Source organism: Penicillium soppii, assembly GCF_028829465.1.
Source record: "Penicillium soppii strain IBT 18220 chromosome Unknown utg000006l, whole genome shotgun sequence".
Lineage (NCBI taxonomy): Eukaryota > Fungi > Ascomycota > Eurotiomycetes > Eurotiales > Aspergillaceae > Penicillium > Penicillium soppii.
Window position 1 is genome coordinate 2,407,220 of NW_026643236.1, and position 19,602 is coordinate 2,426,821.

Genomic DNA, 19,602 nt, shown 5'->3' on the forward strand with positions numbered 1-19,602 from the left:
AATCCCTTAGACAGGGCCTTCACTAGCACTCCCAAGAGTCGCAGCAATAGCCGCAGCCTCTGTAGCAACCGGGATCGAAACCCTAGCGGCATCCCGCTTCTCAATCTCTTCTCCAACAAAACAGCTCAACCCTGCAAAGGCCTCAAGTAAAGTGCGCTCGTAATACTCCCTTAAGTCATACCCACCAGCAAGAATCTCCGCATTCTTACGAACAGGATCAAGATACTGCGACGGATAATAATCCTGCAGAGAATAATAATCCCTCTTCTCGGGCAGATACCCCATAAACGGATCATAAGGCTTCTCCGGCTCCGGCGTCTTAATTTTGCGCAATCCTTTGACAAGCCCACTGCCACCCTCAGCAACCGAAGAAAGAGTCGTCCGCTTTGTATCCGAGCGCAGCGCAGCCTGCTTCTGCCGAATGCGATCCTCCTCACTGCGGCGCGCTGACGATTTCTTCAAATGCACCTTGTGGCCTTCGCGCGCGATGGCAGCGGCATCTGTGCTCGAGCCGGCGGCAAGTCTTGTGAGGAAATCCTCGCGCTCAGCTTGATGCTCACGGCGCTCGGACTCGTACTCGTCACGGGCTGCCTGGCGGCGCTGGCGCGCTTCTTCCTGTTCGAGGGAGATGCGCTGGTGGAAGGAGGTGGCTTCTTCTTTTTCGAGGGTTTCGTTTGCCCGGATCGAGGCCATGTTCTCTGTCGCGTATTCTTGGAGCTGGGCTTCGGTTTTCTGCACGTCGATGCGGCTTACTAGGTTGGCGATTATCTCTTCTCTTTGCTCGAGGAAGTCGTCGTACGCGCGTTTCGAGTCAAATTCTTCTTCCCGACGGTTGAGACTGTGGGATTTGTTAGTACTGGGCTTGGGGTTTTGGGCGGAGGGAGGGCGTACATGTGCATCACGCGCCGGCGGATGTCGACTTCGCGCTCTACATTGATGTCTTCGAAGGTTTGTTTGCGGAATTTGTTCTTGCGCAGGGTTTTGCGGCAGCCGGCGACTGGGCAGTTGGATGGTCCTGATGAGAAGATCCGGTCCACGCACGACTCACACATCTTGTGGTAGCATTCTGGGTTGATCAGGAATCGCATGTCCGGGTTGAGGTATCGCGAGGATTTGCAGACGGGGCAGACCTCTGGCACAATTTCGGTCAGTACAGCGCATGGGAGACAATTTAATTCAGCTTACCGTCTTCATCTCGACGGGAGATCGCATCGGCGGCCATGGTGAGTAGAGTGGCGTTGAAGAGATCCAGCTACGGGGTCAGTTGAGGCTGATAAGGAAATCCCGCGCACGGACCACATGACCGACTCGCCTTTTTGGGACTTTTTTTCCGCCGCCAACTTCACTCTTTTCTTACAATTCGCTCAGTGCCAGTTTAAAGCTGCCACTGATTACATCCGTTTCAACAGACATGGGAGTCCCCAACCACAACCTCGATGCTCTCGAGGAGCAGCGGCTCGCGCTTGAAGAAAACATCCTCCAACTTGAGAAATCACTCTACCACTGGCGAATCTGGGAAGCGGAGTACGACGGAGTCCGCGAAGAGATCAGTAATCTCAAAGACGATGCCTCCACACATGACTTCCTCGCTGTAGCTTTGGAATTCGGCGGCACCTTGGTCGACGAGAAGGAAATGCATGCCATCCTTGGATCGCAAGGAGTGGTGCGGTCTCGCGGACAAGTGGTAGATCTTCTCGGCCGACGGATCGATTACGTGAAGCAGAATGTAGCGACCATTGAAAAGAGGCTACGGAAGGCCCAGGACGAGCGGGACGTGCTGGATATGGAGGACGTTCCTGTGGTTCAAGGCGGCGCGGATTTCCCCATGCAGGAGATTATGGAGGAACTTGACGAAGATGGAAATGTCGTCTCGAGTTCTATCAATACCCCGGGAAACCAGGCGACGGAGCTGTTGGACGTATTGAAAAAGGCTGGTATCAATGATATTCCGGAAAATGAGAAGACTGAGAAGACTACTGCTCCTGCCGAAGCTACAGTGGAGAAATCTTCTGGTAAGCCAGAGAGCTCAAAAGCCGCAGAGGAGCAAAATGGTTCCTCGAGTCGCCAAGGTTCATCCCCATTGCCGAACGGCGTCTCCGCCAACGAGATAGATCTCACCCAGCCTCAATCTGTTGTGACCGATGAAGATCGCAAGCAACCGCCTGTCACCGATGTGGATGAATCCCTCGAAGAAGCCAAACTCCGCCGTGAAATGCTAGAGTATGGAATCAACGAGGTGGGAGCCATTGTCGCAGAGTTGGAAATGGACGAGTCTGGAAGCGAGATTTCATTTGACGAAGAATACGATTATGATGACGATTATGAGGATGGTGAAGATCAGTGGGGCCGATCTCGCCCCAATCTGACAGCAGACTATCATCGGGAGATGATTGAGCTGGAAGCTAAGCTCAATGCCAGAGGCTTGATGAACATGGGCAAGGACACTCAGACCTTCCCTGAAGAAATCCAGCAAGAGATCGAGAACCCTACCGAAGGTCCGACTGAGGAATCTGCCAAGGAGAAGAAACCCAAGAAGCGAGTTGCATTCGCAGATGATCTTGACATCGCACCGGCCCCAACACCCCCGGCGGCAATTGAGAAAGTGGCTCCTCCACAAGATGAACCTCCAGTGCTTGTTGATGCCATCGTCGAACGGACAAGTCGCGTTCAAGACCCAGAGCCATCCTCGACAACACCAGCTGTGCCCAAGAAGACCTCGCGATTCAAGAGTGCTCGAACCGCTGCTCCAGGTACCAATGAGGCAGTGACCACCGGGGCCACAACCGCAAACCCCTCCCAGGTCACCGAATCTCGCATTCGCAAACAAGCCAATACGACTCCATCCGCGGCACCACCTGTTCTCTTCCCAGCCACACCCAAAGAGCCCAAACCCTTCTCCGCACCCATAACCGACATTGTTGAGAAGCCTTACGCGCCCCAACCGCCCCAAGACCGCACCCTAGCCGAGAAGATATTTGAGAGAGAGGTCAAAACAGGCGCTGCCAAGGCCCCCGAGTTGGATCACTATGATGAAGAGCTTCACCAGAAGCAGATTGCGACAGAGTTCTTCAATATGCAAAACCGCATGAACGGATCCAAAAAGCAAGAACAGCAACAAGTCTTCCCCCCTGACCCAGAAGAACCACCCAAGCGAGTGAGCAAGTTCAAAGCATCACGACTTGGATAGAACTGCATATTCACTTAAAATGGGCTGCTTCTACCCAAAATTAACTATATAGACACCGAATGTTGAAACCTCAAGTTTGTTTTGTTTGTCTGCGTAGACATGTATAAAACACCAACTCACCCCTTTCTCCTTCTTCCCCCTCCTTCTTCCCCCTCCCGAAACGGATTTTTTTTTGCTGGACGTAAGTCTGCCAAAAAGCAACAAGGTGCATACCCTCCATATGGTATCACTAGATGACCTGAAATCCAAGATCGAAACGAGGGCTTCTCTGGCTGCATCACCTTCGTCCCATGTCTGTCTGCGTTCTTGCAGATCTGTCTGTATTGTGCTCGTTCTTTCTCGGAGGTTCATTGCACCTACGGGCTTATCTTCTTGGATTGTGTTTGGTGTGGGTTTCGAATAGATGGAGATGTGGTTTTTTTCATTTCCGCTCAATATTACTAGCATATGAACCATTCATACCATTTCTGGTGCTCCTTTATCTTTGTGATAGAACATGTAGATTAGATAGTCTAAAGTACGAAACATTAGTTCTTGTGGACGACTACTACTCATCCCAGGAGTCCCACTCTTTTCAGCGAGCATCGACAGTAATCTTCCATAAGCCCAGCAATTGTCGTAGCCACAAGTTTGTGTTCGGACATAGTGAAATCATTTTATGGATCTGCCTTTATTTGGAAGTTCTAAAAGGGCTCGCTGGCAATTTCCTTGTTAGGGTTTTATTATCTCCGTCGTATGTTTTCGCTGTATATTTTACGCCAGATGCCCCACGATAAAGCTCATGTAATTTTGAAAGAAGCGTATCATAACCGTCAAATACTAAGCGGGGAGGGATTGAGATAATAGTATCTCCGCCATGTTAGGCCCCACTCCCGCCTGGACATCAACCCCGCTGCATTGGGAATATTATTCCACCAAGCCAAGGGCTTACCGGAGAGTGGGTGAGGGTCGCCTTCTGTGACCCCGGATTAGATTGAAAGCGCCCATTCTTAACACCTGTCATTGCCTATTTGAAGTAGATCGAAAGTCCGAACAATATTTTGATCATATCTAATTCGCTTTGGAATTGATAAGGATTTGAGCCATTAGAGTGCGGTTGGGTCCGCGATGGCGAGGGTTTTCACATCTACTTTCAAGAGTAAAAGAATTGAAAAATTCTGATATTCGCTGCATCAGCTTTGAAGACACTCGGCCATCTTTTGCGTCGCAGAGCAGCCAACCAGGCTTGCAACCGAAAGATAACAGTCCATCAGGACATACGGGAAGTATGTACATAGTGAGAACCGAATTTGAGAGTAATTGTGTTATATTCAGTCGTTTGTTCTATTCAGCGGTCCGAAGCAAATTCTGTGCTTTGCATGCGATCCCGAGGCCAACCTTGGCACTTGGCACTCTAGGCATTCCAGGAAACAAGTTGGCAAGGAGAGCGGTTGATAAGTTATCACTCGGCTGGAGTGATAATGAGCACTAATTTGTTCGGCATCTGCGTCAGAGATTCCGCTTTTACCAATTTATTAACCCTAGGCAGGTCTCTTCGGACTCCTTTAAACTCCGCTTCTTCCGCCTTCTTGCCAATAATTTGGCGCCAAGGATATCGCTCTTCCTCTAGGGCTTGGCTCTTCAAATTGAGTTGATGAAGGGCAAGACCTTCCCGATTTAGATCGGTTCTCGAAAGATGGTTGGACACCCCAATCTTCCAACGCCCCGCAAAATTGTGTTATTGTATTAACCAAAGTCTGATGAGATCAACTTGGCAAGACTTGGGCTTGGACCTTTTCTTGGGGGGTTTGTTGTGGGAGTTGCTCTCGCATCTGCTTTTCCAGGTCATCTTTGTTCCTATACCCTCTTTGATTCTCAAGTAGCAGTGAAATTACTCGTTTTTTTTGCATTCCCTAATTATGGGTAAACAGATTGACTCTAGTTCTACCGAGTCTGGAAGCAATGATCCACTCTCCAAACCAGCTCACTCTCTCCCTTACGACCAAGTAGTAGGGGAGCTAGGGAGCAAAATTGACGAAGGCCTCAGCACCGATGAAGCCGCCCGACGCCTGCAAGAATATGGCCCTAACAAGCTTGAAGATGGCAAGGGCATTTCCATACTCAAAATTCTAGTTGGGCAGGTTGCCAACGCAATGATGCTAGTTAAGCCTACCACCTTCATGTTGGCTCGAGAAGAACACACGTATCTGATCTTATTCTTTGACATAGGTCCTCATTCTGGCGATGGCGGTCAGCTTTGGTATTCAGTCATGGATTGAGGGCGGATGTATCTGCGCGGTCATTATTCTCAACATTGTCGTCGGTTTCTTCCAGGAATATGCTGCAGAGAAAACCATGGAGTCTCTCCATTCTTTGAGCTCTCCAACCGGCATTGTGTCTCGCAATGGGCAAACATTTTCTATACCCTCTATGGATCTTGTGCCTGGCGACATGGTGGAACTGAAGACAGGAGATACCGTTCCTGCCGATTTAAGGTGAGCATTTAATTGTTGCAAACATATTTTCCATATCTTATGCACTGACCCATATTCAGACTGGTCGAAGCAGTGAACTTCGAGACGGATGAGGCCCTTCTCACCGGCGAATCTTTACCAGTCCAAAAGGAGAGTGACTCTATCTTCAAGGTGGATACTGGTCCCGGAGACCGCCTGAACATAGCATACAGTTCTAGCACTGTCACTCGTGGCCGTGCTCGGGGAATTGTTATCAAAACCGGAATGGGCACGGAAATCGGCTTAATCGCTGCAGCCCTTCGCGCAAGCGACTCGAAACGTCGCCCTGTCAAACGTGGCCCAAATGGCGAAAGAAAAAAGCGCTGGTATCTCCAAGCATGGACCCTTACAGGGACCGATGCCGTTGGAAGATTTCTAGGCGTGAATGTTGGAACGTCTTTGCAGCGCAAGCTTTCTAAGCTGGCTATCATTCTCTTCGGGGTTGCAGTTCTTTTCGCCATTGTTGTTATGAGTGCCAACCGCTGGAGCTCAGAGAGCGAGGTTATTCTCTATGCTGTGGGAACTGGACTAAGTATGATTCCTGCATGTCTGGTAGTCGTCTTAACAATCACCATGGCTGTTGGAAGCAAGCGTATGGTGGAGAGACATGTTATTGTTCGCAAGCTCGACTCACTAGAGGCTCTTGGGTCTGTGACAAATATCTGCTCTGATAAGACTGGCACTTTGACACAGGGAAAGATGGTTGTGCGCAAATCGTGGGTCCCTGCTCTCGGGACCTATTCTGTTGAATCCTCTACCGAGCCATTCAATCCGACCCTGGGCCAGGTGAGCTTTAGCCCTGCGTTCCCGGGTAACCATGAAAAAGGACAAGATGGTGACCCTCGTCCTTGCCCGGAACTACTGTGCTCTGAATTAGAAGATTTCCTCAATGTCGCATCGATGGCGAATTTGGCGCACGTTTATTTGTCGGAGGAAAATGAATGGCATGCCCGCGGCGAGCCCACTGAGATTGCAATCCAGGTGTTTGCCTCGCGTTTCGACTGGTATCGTGATCGTTGGACCAAGGGTTCTAAGCCTGTTTGGCACCAAAAGGCCGAATTCCCTTTTGATTCCACCATCAAGAAAATGTCTGTTCTTTATTCGAAGTTCTCAAATGGAGAGGAAAGAACAATGGTTTTCAGTAAAGGAGCGGTCGAACCCATCTTGGGCGCTTCGACTACTGTCGTTTGGGAGAAGGGCTCCGCTCCACTCAAATTGACAGATGATCATCGTCGAGTGATCCTTCACAACATGGACGAACTAGCTAGTATGGGTCTCCGCGTTCTTGCCCTGGCTCAGAGACCATTTGATCCATCCTCAAGGGTCTTAGAAGGAATGGACTACGAACGGGATGAAGTGGAAAATAATCTTCAATTTCTGGGCTTGGTGGGGATCTATGATCCTCCTCGTCCAGAAACTGCCGCTGCCGTTGCCGCATGTTATCGCGCTGGCATTTCGGTACATATGGTGACGGGAGACCACCCGGCAACGGCGAAAGCCATCGCCCAGCTGGTTGGAATCATTCCGACCAATTTCAATGAAGTCTCGACCGAAGTCGAGAAGGCTATGGTCATCACAGCGAGCGAATTCGACAAATTAAGCGATCAAGCGGTCGATGCATTGCCTATCTTACCTCGGGTCATTGCACGCTGTGCTCCTCAGACTAAGGTTCGCATGATTGATGCACTCCATAGACGGGGTGCCTCTGTAGCGATGACTGGCGATGGAGTGAATGATTCTCCCTCTCTGAAGCACTCAGATGTCGGCATTGCTATGGGCAAAGCAGGCTCAGATGTAGCCAAGGATGTCTCCGATATAATCCTCACGGATGATAACTTTGCATCAATCTTGAATGCTGTCGAAGAAGGTCGACGAATTTTTGATAACATTCAAAAGTTCGTACTTCATCTGCTGTCGGAGAATATTGCTCAGGCTTGTATTCTTTTGATTGGACTGGCCTTTAAAGACTTGGATGGCCAATCAGTTTTCCCGTTGTCACCAGTTGAAATTATTTGGGTTATCATGATTACTTCCGGCATGCCTGACATGGGACTGGGGATGGAAGTTGCTGCCCCCGATATCATGGATCGTCCTCCCCACTCGGTAAGGAGTGAATGAACCCCTATGTCGGACTGTCGAATGCTAACGGCTGTGAAGAAGCAGGGTATTTTTACATGGGAGATAGTGATCGATATTCTCGCGTATGGTCTGTGGACTTCGGCTCTGTGTCTTTCATCATTCTCATTGGTGATGTGGGGATTCGGAGATGGCAACCTTGGGCGAGGTTGTAATCGTGAGTACTCTGAAGAGTGTGAGCTGGTCTTCCATGCACGCGCAACTACCTTTGTCTGCTTGACATGGTTTGCACTGTTCTTGGCCTGGGAAATGGTGAATATGCGCCGTTCCTTCTTTCGCATGCAGCCGACGTCCACCAAGTATTTCACGCAGTGGATTCATGATGTGTGGCGGAACAAGTTCCTCTTTTGGTCAATTCTCGCAGGCTTTATCACTGTGGTTCCTATTCTTTATATTCCCGTCATCAACCATGTAGTGTTCAAGCACACGGGAATCACTTGGGAATGGGGAATTGTCATTGTCGAGACAATTTTGTTTTTCCTCGGCGTGGAAACCTGGAAGTGGGGGAAACGTGTATTCTTCCGTCGCATGGGCCGCCGACAGCAGAGAGCCAATTTCCAACAGGAGGTAGGCTCCCAGGCTTGACACATCTAGGGTTAGGTGGAGATCTTGGAAAGAAAGAAGTGTGAGAATTGGTGATATCGTTTAGGACTGGTTCTTGTTTTAAAGACGAGGCTCAGCGGAAATATGTAGATTAGAGTACTGAACTATAGTCCTTACAGAAAGATTAGATCGCGCTTGTTCCCTTGCTCTTTTTCTTTTATTCGTGTAGAGCCAGAGAACGATAGTCAAAGCTACAGCAGGTATTGACGGTCGGTTGGAGCAAATAAAGCGTTAACATTTTATTAATACTTTGCTTCAGACCATATCTGGGCCTCTCTTGTAAAAGGCCTTACATACTGGACAGCGCGATTGCCGCCAGAGTAGCCATTTGTCCACACAGGTAACATGGAAAGCATGACCACAGGGTAGGCCTCGAACTTGATGCTCATCTTCCATGATATCTAAGCATATAGCGCACACATAGTCTGAAAATATGATACCTGGCACAGGCGGAGACAGCACGTCCTGCGTAGCCGGAACGTAACTTTTATGACTATATGTAGTGTGGGATGACTCGAGAGAACCGTCCTTACCCAGACCTCCATCGGTGAATATGAATGGGTCTTGAGCCACAGCACCTGGTTTCATTGCCGATAAATGCACTGGGCTCTCGGTTGGAGATTGGGGAAGGCAATCTGATAGATTGAGGGTCGAGATGTTGTTCAGCAAACTCTGAGTTGAGTTTTTAATTGGGTTCGTTCTTTGTCACCAATTAGCTTAAGGTTGTATCATCGGCAAATAAGTTGACATAGTGCCTTGGTTTGATTTGTTGATTCTTCCACGTTTTGAATTCGATCATTGGTATGTATTCGTCAAGTTCGTATATGGTCGGAAGTGGCTGCGCCTGCTTTTGAACCAAGCTGGTGTGCGGCTGGATGAACCTAGAAGATACTGCCGCAGGACCATTATATGAGGAACGTTCTCGATAACGACAGAACCAATTTGCAAAGACCGTGACACTTTATACATAGGAAGACGAGTTTAGCTTTGAAAGGACCGAGGGTGGTTTTGATAGATGCTTACCATATACCGATGATCAAGACAGCACAAATGACTGCTATGATGGCAGGGGAGGGAATGGGATCTTTTGAAGTATCCGGCATTTCCTCCGGTCACTTAGTAAAAGCAAACATAAGACGAGCTCGTAAATTCGGGAAGATCAATGCTAATATACCTTCTGCCGCTCTGTCTTCTCTCTTTTCTTTGGATCCAATATGCGGGATTTTTCTGCGCCATACCTATAGATCACAGAGAGATCTTTTACTCAGTCACCGATTGACCAAGTCCAACCTCATGGGCCTGTTAATATTGCGGTTTAGATCCCCTGTTTGTTTTTGAGGAGCGAACTAACCATACATGGATGGTCAGAGCGTGGCTACGGGCTGTGGCGGTGATAGGTGATTTGCCGAGCAAATCCCTCAACCTTGGGAGCCGACTCTTATGCGGTCTGAGTCAGGTCTGAAGACCTGAGGAGTGAATCTTTTGCTTTTCGATATTATCAAGTCGGCTAAACAAGGGCTTTTCGTCGGTGTTAAGTATCGATGTCAAAAATTTCAAGAGCTACCAACAGGTGTACATATACCTCATTCCGATTTTGGGAAATTTGAGATTCATCAATATCATCGTGGTTGTTCTTCGAGTTCGATGATTTGAAAAGCATCTCAGAGCGATTGGTCGGCAGCCCTGTCACTCTCTGCTCACTCCTATGATCAAGAAACAACTAACTTGCCTCTTTAAATTTAGGACCACAGCTTCTGCGGCCTGACACGCGCCCTGGAAAAGACGTGGAGGCGCAATTCAAGCTCAAAAACAATTTAAGCAGCACCGTTGATGAAGCCCCAGCGATGGATTTGAAAATCAAGAGATAGGCTATTTATATATGGATATTGAGCGTGCTGAGGCTGGGACAAATTTTTAAGGTTGGTTTCGACCCTTTGGATCGAAACAAATGGTGCCGACTTCCTCAAACTAGCCTTCCGAATGGGCTACCATCGTGATCCGAGTGCCTTATCACCATCTGAAAGCGAAATGCGTCGCCGGATCTGGCTTCATATCTTCTAGCTTGATACGTTATTGAGCTTCCAAATCGGTGTTCCGAGCATGATACCCGCTGAAATTTGTGATACACAAGCTCCTAGGAGTTTGTTTGACGCTGAAATACACGTGGGTATGTCGGAGTTGCCTCCGTCTCGACCGAACTCGGACTATACCCCTGTTCTTTACGCTACCTCCAAGGCTGATATTATGGGTGCTTTTGATTGTTTCACACACGTTATCTCTTGCTCCACTTTCTAATAGCACAACTGAGATTTTGGATGCCGAGATGAGAGCGGCATATACTTTGGTTGCGGACCTTTGGAAACGAAGAAACATTGTCCAATCCATTATGGACCCATCAGAAGTCATCATCAACCGATGCACTCTTGAACTCCTCTACCTAAAGGGCATCGTGGTCTTGGATAGACGGTACATCGGATATGAGTACCAAGATCCCAAGATCGAGGGTTTCCGACGCTCTTGCGTGAAAGCTGCACACTTGAGATTCTCACCTGTCAAGCAGACATGCATCAAATGTTCCAGCCCGGTGGCCGACTCCAGGAAGATCAGTGGATGCTTTAAATGCTCACAGTATATGACTTTCTCCCTGCTGCAACGGTGGGCTGCCCTGACTTATCTGTGCGATTAGAATCTCAGTCGACTTTCAGAGATGAGAGCGAAATGAATGGACTTGTTTCCAAGGGGATTCTAGCACTAAAACAGTCACAGAAGATTCGGGTGTCTAACAGTCACAATACATCAGAATCTCGCGTTGCATCCCTTGCACTGGATCTGATGGTTCGTAGGGCCGCTGAAATCCAAGCTGCCTCTTCATGTGATAGAGCAATGCAATCTACGGGTCATGTTTCTATTGTCTCCGAGCTGTCGTATACGCAGCCGATGTCGGAAATGATCGACGGGGCTGAAATGCTAGACTGGGCTCGCTATATCAACACACCGACTTTGATGAGATCAGCTAATGCGATTCACCATTTAGTCCATATTGGACCAGAATTTGCAAGATCCTGGCCTTGGTGCATCTTACTTAGAATCGACCGATGATATGGCTACTTTATTCTCAGATATTTCCGATTCTCTTGGCTCCCATTCTTCTTACCGAGAGCCATTGGGTATCTTCTTTGCATTCTACTATTCCAGTTATATGCCTCATTCTCGGGAATAGCTACGATATATAGAGCGTGATCCGAGCGTGGGACTAGATGGGAAGATTTCTACTGGGTGTCTGGAGGCTATTGCATGTAGGCGGAAATAAAACTGAGACACAATATATGACGGGGAATTCTGGGCATTAGCTGAGAACATTAAAATTGATATTATGGATGATTAATTTGAGGGCATTTGCGGCTTTCAAGGGTTTCCATTATAGGCGCTAGTGAGCCTGGAATGCAGACTTACCCTCTAGCTGATCGCTCAGCCTCCCCCTTTACAGTCATTTATTTGTGTTACGTCCGAAGAACGCCGATATCATCTGGCTCATCTTTCTATTCTACTTTCAAATCACGTACTCTGTACAGGCCCGATATTCCACAGTTGCCAAACAACGATGCCATTATAAATCTCAGGTGTAAATGCCTGCCCTATATTGACAAAGCCTTACTTTCTACAGTTTCTCCCAATAACCCCATCCACTCGAACCAAAATGGATATGAACATGCACTTGAACACGACAAAAGATCCACACATAGCCAACTCTAACTCGAACAGCATGCCCATGACCATGCCGGCCGTTTTCTCCACCTCCACCAAAATCACAATCTTCTTCGCCAGGTGGACCACTTCATCAACAACGCAATATATCCTCATACTAGCATTCCTGTTCCTACTGGCCGTCTTCGACCGCTTTCTCGGTGCATTAAGATTCCAAATCGATCGGGCGTGGTCACATCAGGACCCAAACACAACACTCACTCTAGGCGAGGTTCAGAAGAAAAAGCGATACATTCCAAAAGCAAAACCGAGTCCACTCCCTACCTATGTGCATCTTCGCGGCGAGTCTCGAGCAATCGCGCAGGATATGGAGGGTCGGTTGAATAACTCCGCTAAACATGGACCTATTCGAAGTGGTTTCTATCTAAGGCCGTTATTGTCTTGGAAATCGGGCGGAGCGTGGAGTTTTCAGAAGGAAGGGATACGTGCATTGTTAGAGCTATTTAGAGCTTTCATTGGGTACATTTTGTGAGTTGTCGTGCTTTTGCCTAATTGTGTCTATGCTAATCAAATTGTAGAATGCTAGCCGTCATGAGTTTCAATGTGGGTGTGTTTGCTGCCGTGCTTCTTGGTATCTTATGCGGAGCGTTGACTTTTGGGCGGTTTTCCCGTGGAATGGCGGGATGGCAGGAAGGGGGTTATCATAATGGATGAGATTGGTCCTTGTTACTTCCTGCTGGTTCAAAAGCCTTTTGATATTGAGTGATGATGTGGTGGAATTATTCATAGTCAAACACGAAACGCATCGCTTCTGTTATTCATGTGTTTCCCAAATCGGTCCCCAACATATATATCTTTAGCAGAATTATGAAGACAAAGGTAAAAAATTCTCTTTGAAACATGAAATATCCAGTATATGACCACATGAAAGCATCATGGTAAGTAATTTAACCAAGTCTCTCCGATTTACACCTTGTACATACTAAAGCATCTTTATTCTATTACGTTGAGTTTGATATTGCATTCGCATCATTGACGAGCTTCCCGGTCGTCATCCGCAACTGACATTCGTATTGTGCAAAGACTTGAGCCTATAGGGACTCCGTTCAGCTCATCCAAAAGAATTTAGAGACAGTTCAAAGGTAATTTACCTTCAAGTGGAATCATAATAGCCCAAACCTCTCGACAATCACAATCCGTCCCGCGAATATGGACACAGTTCGCCAGCGGCCGCCCCGCTTTGGGTACTCGTTTCATAGGGCGATCATAGTGAGCACATTTGGAAGACCGATGGCCTCTTATGCAAGACTCGCTTTCTGAAATGAGTCAATCTTCACGATGGCTTGGGAAGGTCAGAGGCTTACCAAGACCATTTGTCACCTTGTGAGTCGAAAGGCATCGTTCTGGACTAGGAAAGTGGATTTTCAATAGTGAACAAGCGTTAATTTAGATACAGAGGGTTCGTGGAGACGGTAGGATCCGCTTTGGAAATTAGTTTCTCGGTTCTGTTTATCCATGTTTCATATAAAAGGTCATAAATCATGTATGAAGTAATATCAATTCTGCTTACTTGCGCAATTCTGCTCAAACTAACGCCTGGATACTGAATGCGGTGCTATATAACTTAGTGGAGCAGCCCCTTGCGTTGTGAGATTCCATGTAAACCCATTTTGGGGACTGGGGAGATTGATTGATTTTATCTGTCTCAGGGCAGAGCTCAAAAATTCATAATTGCAAACTATTCAGGGGGTTTCAGCGACTTCCCCTAGAGATCCCAGACAATCCTACACCATTGTACATTGACTTAAGCCAGAATCCCTTGAGGTAATAGCGAAAGTAGTTTATGCTATCGGATACTGAAACAGGCTCCTCCCCGCCTGACGGTAATCTGTCTCGCATCTCCAAAGATCTTCTAGGGTTCGACGGCACGAGTAGAGTATAGGCCTTAATTTGGTTTGGACCTCAGCGTCATACTTCAAATTCAAACACCCCGGGATAGAAGTCTTTTGAAGCGGCTCCATCCAAACAAAATTTCACCAAGCATTTGAGGTCGTGTGCATCTTTCCAGCCAAATGTTGTGGCGAAGGGAGTCGGTATGTACTTTGAAAAATATATTTATGACGAAGACAAAGAAAGACCTGCATTTCCCATGGAATTAGCAACACAAAAACCCCGACACTATTTGAAAACATAAAATCACTCGTACAGTGAGCGGAGCATTGCCAGACCACGGCTGAAAAGTAATGCTAGCGGACCTGCTAAGTGAAGGGCTACGTGATAGGTATTGTAAGCCTCACGTGGAGCATGCCTAAATCCTCACTCAGATATGAACAAGTTTATCCTCCAATGTCCTGAAACCCATGTTCAGCAGTGCATCCATCTGCTATCAGCCGCGACACTTCCCAAAATGAAGGTTCCAAGCCAGACACCTGCAAGGACTGACATGAAGTATCCGACGTTCATCGTCATCACCGCTAACATCCTGTTATACTGTTGTCAACACGAAAAGTCCCAGCCTAACAATCAAAATCATGGAGTACAAGTACTTACAGTAGATATGCCACACCCGCCATAACAAGTTCAAACGTCGCCCGACCAGCCGCAGGATTTATCCGCCATGAAGACCAGCGGTGACTAACTTCTTGCATGGTTGAACGAAGTCCCGAGGGAGTCTGTGGGATCTTGCCGGCTTCGACATGTGAATGATGTTGAGGCATAGGGTCGTGTATGCTATCAGTCCATACACGACCTTCGAGAATCGGTTTCAAGGCGAGAAGCACGCGCATTATGACTGCCAGCGCAATGATGAATATACAAGTGCCGGCATACTGTCCTTTTGTTCCTGGAGTCCATTCGGCGGAGAAAAGAGGTGTTTTGAAGGAAACGAAGAACGTCATTGCCATGTCTGCCATGCTCATAGACATCTCTGAATCTGACATGGACGACATGGATGAAGATGTTGATGTGGCCATGGACATGGCTGTCGTTGTCGCCGACATTGTCATGTCGGACATATCCATTTTTGCGGTTATGTGTTCAGCAGCAAGAACAGCTCTGTACGTTGTCTAGAGGGGTTTGATATAAATTTGAGAACAGAACCAAGATCAAAGCAGCTAGCCCAGAAAGGAATTCCAGGCACGGACTCTCCCGAATCCACATGGAATCCCCATAAGCCACGCGGAGGAGCTCAGTTGATTGGTTGTGGTAAGAAAATAATGGGTCCGCTTATGCGGGAAGGGCGAAACCTTCTCATACTTGCTCAGTCTAATCCGATCTAAAGTCAAGTGGACAAATCAAAATCTGCTCTCAAATGACGAGACTAAACACCCTCGAGGTAATTTGCGCAAATGGGAACCAATTGGCTGATTGCTATATCGTCTGATATCTTGAAACTCTTGGAACCTTGGTCTTTAGTAAGGACTTTTATTTACTACTTTGCTACCTGAATATCATTCTACGAATCTGCTCAACTTCACGTTTTCATCTCCAGGCACAGCCTATAAACGGACAAAATGCAGATGTCAGGCCAGATGGTCCCATTCCTGGACCAGCCGGTCATGCTACACTCAAATCGGGATCCGGGAACCTGCACCATGACACCGGCCCAATGCGCGTTTAAGACTTCATACTGGGTATTCTGGTATGAGGCAGATCACCGTTACGCTCTACCAACGGTGGCATTCTTTCTAGTTGCCATTATCTTTTTCACAATCTCTCGCGCGGTATCCTATGCCACACCTCAGCGAGTAAAACGCAAATCGATCTGGTCACGACTCGTGGCCGCACTGCGATTCCTTTCTTACAAGAGCTGGCAAATTCGCGGGTGGAACAGTCATTCCCTGGGAATGTACTTGCTTGCCGCTGCCGGTGCGGTGTTCTTCCTTGGTGAGTTATCTCCTGGTACCTTGCGGAGTTCTACGTGCGCAGTATCATGCCGAATTTCCATACTGACAAGACTCAATTCAGCCATGACCCTCGGACCCCGTCCTTATTACTGGCCAAATACAAAAGAAATCAGCTATGGATCATCTCCACCTATTGCTACCCGTGCCGGGTTTCTGGCTTTGGCATGTATGCCCTTCCTAATGTAAGACGTTCTATTCCTCGGAGATGGGATATGCGACTGATAAAACCCAGTATTCTAGGTGCCAAGGCAAACCCTATCACTGCTTTGACTGGAATCTCTCATGAAAAGTTGAATATCTGGCATAATTGGGTTGCTTGGGCGATGTTCGTCCTTGCTCTGGTCCATACCTTCCCATTCATCGTTTTTCATGCTTGGAAAGGTGACTTGATGGCTTCGTGGATGGAAGGCGGAGTGTGGGTTACAGGTGTTGTCGCCATAATAGCTCAGGCCTGGTTGACCTTCATGTCAATCCCGTGGATTCGGTATGCTCACTCGCCCACTCCAAAGGACACCTGCGTGCATAGAGAAACTAACAAAGCTTCCTCTCAGAAACCGGTACTATGAGTTCTTCAAATCGACCCACCTTTTTATGGCACTCGTCTTCGTCATATTCTTCTTCCTCCACTGCGACTTCCGCATGTCCTCCTGGGACTATTTTATTGCAACGGCAGTAATCTACACTCTCTGCCTCCTCTACTCGCAATGCAGAACCTACTTTGAGCATGGATTCAACCACAAAGCCAGCCTCATCGCCGAAACAAATGATACCCTCCGAGTAATCATCGACACAAAAATGACCTGGGCTCCAGGCCAACACATGTTCATTCGCTTTTTGACTTGCGACGCGCATGGATTCACAGCGCATCCATTCACCATATGCTCCGTGCCCCGCGGAAACAAACAAAACCACCTCGTCTTCTATGTCAAGCAGCGCGGTGGACTGACAGGCCGACTCATGAAGATGGCCCAGAAGTCCCCGGGAGTTAAGATTCCCGTCTTGCTAGATGGTCCTTACGGCGGAATCCCCAATAACCATCTCCCGAAATTTGACAAGAATCTTATTATTGGAGGCGGCGCTGGCGCCGGCTTCACTCTTTCTATGCTAGAGGACTTCGTCCACCTGTCTGGGTATGAAGACTACAACGCCGAAATGAAACTTGTTGTCGCAACACGCGATCCGGGGATGCGAGCATGGTTCACGCAGGCCGTGGAAGACATCGCAGTGAGACACTCCCGATCAAGTGTGATACCAGGTTTATCAATCCACATTCATGAAACGCATGATCAGCACGGCTCGGAAACTGCTTTGGATACTGTTTTGCAACACCCCAAACTGGACGAAAAGACACAGGATACTGCCCAGGAGCGCAGCACCACAGCTGAAATATTTGGGATACGGTTCTTCACCGGTCGTCCTGATTTACCGGCTTTGACAAGAGGGTTTGCGGGTCAGAGTGGTGCTTCTGTTGCAGTTGTGGTTTGTGGTCCTGCTTCTATGAATCATGATGTTAGCGAGGCTGCTGCTGAGGCACAGTGTAATATTCTTGCTGGGAAGGGGGGTTTTGCAAGGGAAGTTTGGCTTCATACTGAAAGTTTCTCGTGAGTTTATTATCTCTTTGTCTGGCGTGATGTTTTGCTAATATGCAGCCATAAGGTATTGAGCATTCCATTTGGGCGTATCCGCTAGTTCTATTTCTCTTTGCTCAGACAGATTTCTGTGGTAACATTTATCCTTTTGAGAATGAGGCAACATACTTTGGACCAGCTGTGTATAATGACTTTGACTTCATGGCTTTTCATCATTATCTAATATTATACGGAAATAGCATGGACTTAATCAAGCTATGTTATACGCATTCGAGCGCTTCTGATATCTATCTCGCTGTATGAGCTGATCTCCCTGATCTAAACAGGTACTCTCACCCAAATCTAATGCATACCTCTGTTTTGGTGACCCTCTAAAAGTAGATAGCTTGAAGCAACCATTTACAAGTGCATAGTAGAGAGGAATGCGGCACGTTGATTGTTCTGCTGCTTGAAAGTAAGCTCCATTCAGCCGGCATATCGTGAAATCTACAACACCCTAGGATCTGCCCCCTTCCAAAACCACAAAATGCAAGTATTTTGTAGTGGCAGCTCATCTTCAAACACTGCCAACACCCCCAATAAGGGCGAGAGTTGTTTTTCATCTATCTCACGAGACTGAAAACTACATGAAGATTGATTAGAGACCAAAAAAGAAAGCTGAAAAAAAGGGGTCCACAGCGACGTTGTGCCTGATTGACCTATCCATTTCGGACCTGGCTCTGCTGTGAAGATATGTACTCCAGGAATACTAGCGAAGCCTTCATCAAATCCACTACACTAAAGGCAGGACAATCAAATGAAACTACACTTTTGCTTTGATATGTGATATATTTCAGAGCAACAGTTCCCTTGACGGCAACTATCCACAGCAGACCATGCGCGTAGATTAACGGCGCGGGGTCCTGGTTGGGGCGTCGAGCCGATGATCGCACATTGCCACTGGAATCGAAGTCGTAGTTGTACTGGCAGTACAACTCACGGCTGTTCAAATTCTTTGAGGCCATGTAAAGCTGCAGATCAGACAGACGCACAGTTGAGGGCGGTGCAACCCATTTGTTGTCTTTGTCGAACTTGGGTAGTTCTTTCAGTGGGGATTCGTCGTCTATTCCGGGCGCTGGAACGGGGTCCCCAGTTTGCCATGTTGTGGCGCGAGCTGGACTAGGCCCCTTTGTTTTGGCTAGCTGGGTTCTGAGGTTAGCGGAAAGCCCGGTCTTTTCTCCCTGTGAGTTGGGTTTCTTTCTCTTCTTAGGTGTCTCGTCTAGCCTATCCTGGATGAGCTCCGGTCTTCTCTTTAGGTTTGCCATATCTGCGGGCAGAGTAGACAACGAAAGGTAATGAGGTGGTTAGAGATGGCTCCTTTGTGCTCTCAAAGCTGAGCAGTAGGTCAGGATTAGTGTCTTCACTTACTAGCTCGGTAAGTAATGGTTCAGTAAAAGAAGTACTGGTTAACGAAGGCTGATTAGATGAGGGCTGACTGAAGTCAGACTGAGACGAAATAGGTGTTAGATGAAGTCGATTAGTGAAAGAAGTCGGAGGAAGGCTGATTGGATAAGGGCTAACTGAAGTCAAATTGTGATGAGATGGGTACTGGATGAAGTTGGATTAATGAAAGATGGTGAGAGTCAGAAGTATAGAAGTGGGCAGAGTGAAATGGGAAAGGTCTGGCTGGGCGGCCTCATAGAGATGGACGAGTAGAGATACGGTTATTAAGGAGCACGGTTTCAAGGTGATATAGGTGTAAAGATATTCAACTCGGCGATTACAGCCTAGTCGGCCTTTGACTCGAATTGTCCCAATTAGGAATGTGGGTCAGCGAGCCGCAATTCCGCAGCATTTATACACCGAGTCTTTCTTCCTTCTCTCAATTTCAACACCACTCTTTTGTTTGGTTTTGTATATGATTGAATTCTATCTAAGTTCGAGCATCCCATATTATCTCAATCCCTGAGATAGGGGGTCGCATTAGGAGTTGGATCCTAGTCGAA

The 19,602-nt window shown here is 47.7% G+C and overlaps 8 protein-coding genes across 8 annotated transcripts; 5 read left to right on the forward strand and 3 right to left on the reverse strand.

Annotated features, from left to right (window-relative positions):
* Positions 1-6: 6 nt before the first annotated feature.
* N7529_008275 (TFIIH/NER complex subunit TFB3) lies at positions 7-1,222 on the reverse strand (the record flags this gene model as incomplete). Its single annotated transcript, XM_057243802.1, has 3 exons — positions 7-838; positions 892-1,132; positions 1,186-1,222. The coding sequence occupies 3 exons, from the start codon at positions 1,220-1,222 to the stop codon at positions 7-9; spliced, it is 1,110 nt and encodes a 369-aa protein (XP_057095340.1).
* Positions 1,223-1,411: 189 nt separating this feature from the next.
* On the forward strand, positions 1,412-3,187 carry N7529_008276 (prefoldin-like protein; the record flags this gene model as incomplete). The annotated part of the gene is made up of 1 exon (XM_057243803.1): positions 1,412-3,187. The coding sequence occupies one exon, from the start codon at positions 1,412-1,414 to the stop codon at positions 3,185-3,187; it is 1,776 nt and encodes a 591-aa protein (XP_057095341.1).
* Positions 3,188-5,085: 1,898 nt separating this feature from the next.
* N7529_008277 (uncharacterized protein) lies at positions 5,086-8,400 on the forward strand (the record flags this gene model as incomplete). The annotated part of the gene is made up of 4 exons (XM_057243804.1): positions 5,086-5,328; positions 5,396-5,661; positions 5,721-7,782; positions 7,837-8,400. The coding sequence occupies 4 exons, from the start codon at positions 5,086-5,088 to the stop codon at positions 8,398-8,400; spliced, it is 3,135 nt and encodes a 1,044-aa protein (XP_057095342.1).
* A 2,341-nt stretch (positions 8,401-10,741) lies between these two features.
* N7529_008278 (uncharacterized protein) lies at positions 10,742-11,638 on the forward strand (the record flags this gene model as incomplete). The annotated part of the gene is made up of 3 exons (XM_057243805.1): positions 10,742-11,024; positions 11,048-11,319; positions 11,453-11,638. 3 exons carry the CDS (start codon positions 10,742-10,744, stop codon positions 11,636-11,638), a joined length of 741 nt encoding a protein of 246 aa, XP_057095343.1.
* A 477-nt stretch (positions 11,639-12,115) lies between these two features.
* N7529_008279 (copper transporter family protein) lies at positions 12,116-12,837 on the forward strand (the record flags this gene model as incomplete). The annotated part of the gene is made up of 2 exons (XM_057243806.1): positions 12,116-12,651; positions 12,702-12,837. The coding sequence occupies 2 exons, from the start codon at positions 12,116-12,118 to the stop codon at positions 12,835-12,837; spliced, it is 672 nt and encodes a 223-aa protein (XP_057095344.1).
* Positions 12,838-14,487: 1,650 nt separating this feature from the next.
* N7529_008280 (copper transporter family protein) lies at positions 14,488-15,143 on the reverse strand (the record flags this gene model as incomplete). Its single annotated transcript, XM_057243807.1, has 2 exons — positions 14,488-14,605; positions 14,674-15,143. 2 exons carry the CDS (start codon positions 15,141-15,143, stop codon positions 14,488-14,490), a joined length of 588 nt encoding a protein of 195 aa, XP_057095345.1.
* A 492-nt stretch (positions 15,144-15,635) lies between these two features.
* Positions 15,636-17,633, forward strand: N7529_008281 (ferric reductase family protein; the record flags this gene model as incomplete). The annotated part of the gene is made up of 4 exons (XM_057243808.1): positions 15,636-16,008; positions 16,090-16,210; positions 16,261-16,512; positions 16,580-17,633. 4 exons carry the CDS (start codon positions 15,636-15,638, stop codon positions 17,631-17,633), a joined length of 1,800 nt encoding a protein of 599 aa, XP_057095346.1.
* Positions 17,634-18,315: 682 nt separating this feature from the next.
* On the reverse strand, positions 18,316-18,921 carry N7529_008282 (uncharacterized protein; the record flags this gene model as incomplete). The annotated part of the gene is made up of 1 exon (XM_057243809.1): positions 18,316-18,921. One exon carries the CDS (start codon positions 18,919-18,921, stop codon positions 18,316-18,318), a length of 606 nt encoding a protein of 201 aa, XP_057095347.1.
* Between the last annotated feature and the right edge of the window lie 681 nt (positions 18,922-19,602).